This window comes from Rosa chinensis, chromosome 3 (assembly GCF_002994745.2).
Source record: "Rosa chinensis cultivar Old Blush chromosome 3, RchiOBHm-V2, whole genome shotgun sequence".
In the NCBI taxonomy this organism is placed as follows: Eukaryota; Viridiplantae; Streptophyta; class Magnoliopsida; order Rosales; family Rosaceae; genus Rosa; species Rosa chinensis.
In genome coordinates this window covers 16,042,028-16,047,877 of record NC_037090.1, presented here as the reverse complement: position 1 = coordinate 16,047,877, position 5,850 = coordinate 16,042,028, and the positions used below count along the sequence as shown (strand labels likewise).

Sequence of the window (5,850 nt, the reverse complement as noted above, 5' to 3'; positions counted from 1 at the left end):
ATATACTAGAAAATGTCCACACACCCGATGGGTGTGAGAGTAGTGGGGGTTATAATTCTGACAGTAGAGAGTTTAAAATAGTTATTTTCTTTTATTTTATTTTTTTATTGTTTTATTTTGCTTTTTACATTTTTATCCCTAATGTTAAAATGTAATCCATGATATTTTAATATTAGAGGGTTATAAAGTTAAAAAAAATCAGTTTTGGCTAACAACACCTGTTCTCTTAATAATAGTATAGATATATATATATATATTAATTTTTTTGACGTAATCATTTGATCAATCATTTCATCGTAATCATTTCAAGAAGTCGGTTTCAAATCATTGCAGTGGCATGTACGTGTTGGATTGTAGTTTCTCACTCTCGATCAGACTAGTACAATCACGCATCCAACGATACTACATTATCAAGACAGTAAGACACCCTGGCATCGAAATATGGATGATAGACGGACATAAGAGTAAGCAACTTCACTTTACTGATTGATCAGCAAACTTATCCTAATAATCTTTCACTACTTGGATGATTAGATATTATAAAATCCTGATAGTATGATAGGTTAGAATATTGATCTACGATTAAATTACACAGTAATACTGTGATTTGAGCACCAGCGTACTTGTTTGACTGGAACCACGAAAGCACATCCTGAAGCCTCTAGTGCCCTGGTGGATTGCAGATTAACATGGCAGAACATGTGCGCCTAGGAACTTGCATGATCGTGTTTTAGTGTTTTGAATGAAATTAAGCTTCAGACCAAAATAATAATAATAATGAAATTAAGCAATCAAATTATTTGTGAACTATTTCATCAATTTGTGTTTATTATAAAAAAAATTAAAATTAAAATTAAAATTGAAAAAAAAAAATCTGTCTAAGTCTCGAAATGCTAAGTCTTAAGTCACTGCCCGACTAAAGCCTACCAATTTTGAAAATATCGTCTCTCATGTCTTTTTTAGACAGTCACAATTTAAGCCACACACTTTAAGCAGCACGGGCGGCCAAACCAAATTTTAGCGGAAATGATTAGGAAGTTCTTTCTATTAGCTAACCATAGGAGGTGACCAACCAGTGGTTGGCAAGTGGCAACCACCATTCCTAATGTGCTATTAATGTAAAAGACAAGATGGGAATATATACTGGCAAACCTTGCTATACTGATATATAACATCTCCAGTCTTATTTGGAGCTTATACTCTTCAACTTTGAGTTCAAAATATCTCACTTAGCTTGTAATCATTATCATCCTCCTCTCGTCCAAAAACTCAAGGAGCTTTTGAGATGGAGAACAATCACTCAAAGCCTCACGCTGTTCTATTTCCTTACCCTCTCCAAGGCCATGTAATCCCAGCGGTCCATCTCGCAATCAAGCTCGCATCAAGCGGCTTCACAGTCACCTTTGTCAACACTCGGGCAGTCCACCACCAAATAATCAAGTCCCAAAGTCCCGATAACGCCATAGAAGACGACGTTAACATCTTCAACGGGGTGTGTAAATCAAGCCTTGACATACGTTATGCAACAATCAGCGACGGTTTTCCTATTGGATTCGACCGATCCCTCAACCACGACCAGTTTTGGGAAGGTGTTCTGCATGTTTTCCCAGCTCATGTGGATGAACTTGTAGCAAAACTAGTCCGATCCGACCCACCGGTCACTTGCTTGATAGCTGACACTTTCTTTGTGTGGCCAACAATGATGGCAACAAAGTATAACCTTGTGAATGTGTCATTTTGGACCGAACCTGTTCTGGTCTTAACCCTCTACTACCATATATACCTCCTCAGAGAAAATTGTCACTTTGCTTCTCGTGGTAAGTACCCGGCCTTCTCTCTATTAACTGTCTCAACCATCTCTATTCCTTGCTTCTTGTTTTCCCTTTCAAGATCTATAGTTCATAGTTTTGAGTCCGGTTGCATTGCTGATCATATAATGTCTAAACTAACGTATTTTTAACTTGCACCCAAGTAACTTTTTGGTCTTGACATTGCATGTATTTGTACTATATGAGATATTTTAGTATTGATATGTGCTTATGTCCACCACCCATTTTGAGATACACGACAAAAAATTTGGAACCACAATTAATTCAAACGAATTTTCAAACAACATAATATAAGCACGGGATCTACACAAAGGAAATAAATAAAAAGATGAGCAGGTGATCTCATTTCAAAAGTTTTATATTTTCTCTTGTTTTATTGTTAATCTAGACCATTAATCAATTCAAGTTTTGTTTAGATATATATTTAAGGGCAAATTTCATTTTACCTCCCTGATCTTTACACTCTAAATCATTTGTGCCCCTGCACTTTTAATTTCATCACGCGTACGTACCAATTTCAATCAATCTTGTCTAACCCTTAGCTTTTTTGCCAAATATTGTGTGATGTATTTTGAAATTATAGTCACATACGATATAATTTTGCATGCCACATTATTGAATCGTCATCATACAAGGGAGCCCATTAGAGCCACATTTTCAATTTACAAAATACTTGACAAAAAAATGAATTATTAGACATGATTGATTAAATTGGAAAGCATAGGGATACATGTGATGAAATTAAAAGTGCAGGGCCACAACTGATTTAACATGTAAATGTTAGGAAGGTAAAATGAAATTAGCTCTATATTTAATGCTAATAGTGTGACAACAAAAGATATATATGAGATAGGACTCATACAAGACAAGACAATAATATTTATCGAGATTAACAACTTTTCTATGTAGATAATCATCGCAAAGATACAATCGACTACATTCCAGGTGTGAAAGCAATTGAACCAAAAGACTTGATGTCGTACCTTCAAGCTACTGAGGTCACATCCGTAGAACACAGGATCATATTCAAGGCATTTGAGGAAGTTAAAAGGGCAGATTTCATTCTTTGTAACACGGTTCAAGAGCTTGAATCAGATACCATATCTGCCTTGCAAGAAAAGCAACCTACATATGCAATTGGCCCTATTTTTCCCAATGGGTTCACGAAAAGCACCGTGGCCACGAGTCTCTGGTCCGAATCTAATTGTATCGAATGGCTCAACACTAAACTGCATGATTCAATCCTCTATGTCTCATTTGGTAGCTATGCGCATGCGAGTAAAAAAGACATAGAGGAAATCGCTAATGGGCTTTCGTTAAGCAGAGTCGGCTTTATTTGGGCTCTTCGGCCCGATATTGTCAGCTCCAACGAGACCCAAATCCTACCCATTGGATTTGAAGACGAGATCAAGAATAGAGGGTTGATCGTGCCATGGTGTAGTCAAATTGAAGTCATCTCACACCCCGCAATCGGAGGGTTCTTAACACATTGCGGATGGAATTCAATATTGGAAAGTATATGGTGTGGTCTGCCATTGTTGTGCTATCCATTGTTGACCGACCAATTCACCAATCGGAAACTAGTGGTCGACGATTGGAAGGTCGGGATTAACCTCTGCGATCGCAAACCGATCACAAAGGAGGAGGTGAAAGAGAAGGTGAACCGTTTAATGAGTGGAAAGTCAAGTGAGGAGTTGAGGAGGAATGCGAAAGAGGTCAAGAACACGTTGGAGAGTGCATTGGATGAAGATGGTTCATCAAACAGAAACTTCAATCGATTCATAGATGACGTTAAGGCTAAAATCCAAGATAAACATGGGCTTGGCATCAAAGCATTAAATGGCAATCGCTAGGGTTCCTAGAATGTTACATATTCCAATAAGCCAATGTTGTCAGTTTTGTTTGTTTTATTTTTTCAAACACCAGGTGGGCTGGCACGGCGCTTACGTTCATGTTTGTCCACTTTCTTGAAATGTGGGAAGATATTGCACTTCTGTGTCACTATATGGTTGCGTTCTATCACATTTTCGTGTAGTTTTAGAATTCTAGTGCTATAGATTGAAGATATTTTATTAGGATGTACTAATCAGAGCTATGTGACTCTATGGTACCATTATGGAACATTCTGTTTTTGTTTGTGTGTTATATGTGATCGAATCTACACCATTGATTATGTTGATAGACAATGAATGTGTTTGTTGCAATGGAAATTTTTTTCATAAGGTGTTTTTAATTTGGTTATTGTCAAATGATTTTTGAAGGGGGATTGTCAAATGATTTTGTCTCAATTAAATTTTGGAAGAAAGAAAAACACATGGATGTACGAATTAGACTTCTATTATTATTTTTTTTTTATGTCGAAATAAGTTCAATAGAAAATTTATGGCTACCCTAATTTCAAGAGCCATGCATATTAGTGGTTACCAAACTCGGAAATTTATGAGAATCAAAACCACGATTAGAGCATCTTTAGTAATGCTAGCCATTTTTTAGTCAAATTTTAGTTAAAGTAACTAAAAAATCATTTTGGCTAGCTACTTTAGAAATACGTCTATATCAGTGCTCTCTATTTTAGCTAATTTTGAATTTACATGATTTTTTAAAGAAATATTAAATAGTTTAAATGTATTTATAAATTACATAAAGTAACTCAAAATGAATGTTTTAAATTATAAAGAGTTTCATTTCGCTCTCTATATTTAGGAGCGAGATAGCTCAAAGTTATAGTAGAGAGTCACTTTAGGAGTCTGGTGCAGCTGTTTATCTAAGCTAAGTATGCTCTCTAAAATAGTTAATAAGCCAAAATAGAGAGTTTGCTATTCTTCAAAAATAGTTGCAACAATATATTTACGGTACATGCAAGGAATTCCAATTAATTCTCAAAAAAAAACACAGCAGATCTTTAATATATTCTTACCTCCAAGGGATTAGTTAACCTTCATTTATATTAATTTGCAATAGTTTATAATCCTTCTTTCCTTTTTTTTTTCTTTTCTTAATCAGCGAAATGAATGACCTAAAGCATTACATATGTGACATACCTTCAGATTATATTAGAAGTTCGTTTAGTTCTACTAGTTGGTTGATCTTGTGGGAAGAACTAGTGGCTATTCTTTTGCTCTTTTTGAAGTAAAAGATCCGCTAGTGGGTTGGGTGCTTAAAATAGTTGGCCGATTTGCATGACAGCCCAGCCCAAATCGTATCTCTTTCCAAACCCGAGCTTTAGGTTATGATCAGCACTTTCCATTTTTCTGAAATGAGGGTCATTACTTTCTTAAATGAGGGTTAAAGGAATACTTGGGATAAAACTTTATCCATCTCTTTTCTTTTCTTGTTTTTGAAATGGAGATGGATTTCAAATAATTTCATAAATGATACGAGGATATATACATGACTAGTTTTAAATACACATTCTTAATTACTTAATACACACATTTTACTCAATACATCACATATTTAATTTCTTATCCTAGCGTTTTATCAAAAACACACCCAAAATGTTCAAACTATCTTCAATTTTCATAAACTAACATCCATTGTCAATCACACAAACAAATCCAAGATCAAGGCAGCACCATAATCAATCAACCACGTGTCCAAGATCAAGGTAGTGTCATATACCATAATTGAAGACCTTGATGGGATTATAACTTTTTTTTTTCTTTTTTCTCAATGAGTAGAAATATGATTGGATAAAAGGACACATATTATTTTCATGCTAGAGGTGAATAATAATTTAGGAATTGTTTAAACGAAAAATCAGAATTTTCGTGAAACCCTAGTCAGCGCCTCAATGAGTAGAAATATAATTTTTGAAAAATCATAATTTTGAGTTTATATTATTTTTTAAATGAACATTAAATAGTTTAAATATATTTATAAATTACATAAAATAAACCAAAATGAATGTTTTAAATTATAGAGAGTCTCATCTCGCTCTCTATATTTATGAGCGAGATAGTTAAAAGTTATAATGGAGAGCCATTTGGGAGTCTGGTGCAGCTGCTAAAATATATAAAAA

General features: G+C 34.7%; 1 protein-coding gene across 1 annotated transcript; it reads left to right on the top strand.

Annotated features, from left to right (window-relative positions):
• The first annotated feature begins 1,150 nt into the window (after window positions 1-1,150).
• Window positions 1,151-4,002, top strand: LOC112193049 (UDP-glycosyltransferase 86A1). Its single transcript, XM_024333063.2, has 2 exons — window positions 1,151-1,817; window positions 2,739-4,002. Exons 1-2 carry the CDS (start codon window positions 1,286-1,288, stop codon window positions 3,680-3,682), a joined length of 1,476 nt encoding a protein of 491 aa, XP_024188831.1. The 5' UTR covers window positions 1,151-1,285; the 3' UTR covers window positions 3,683-4,002.
• The last annotated feature ends 1,848 nt before the right edge of the window (window positions 4,003-5,850 follow it).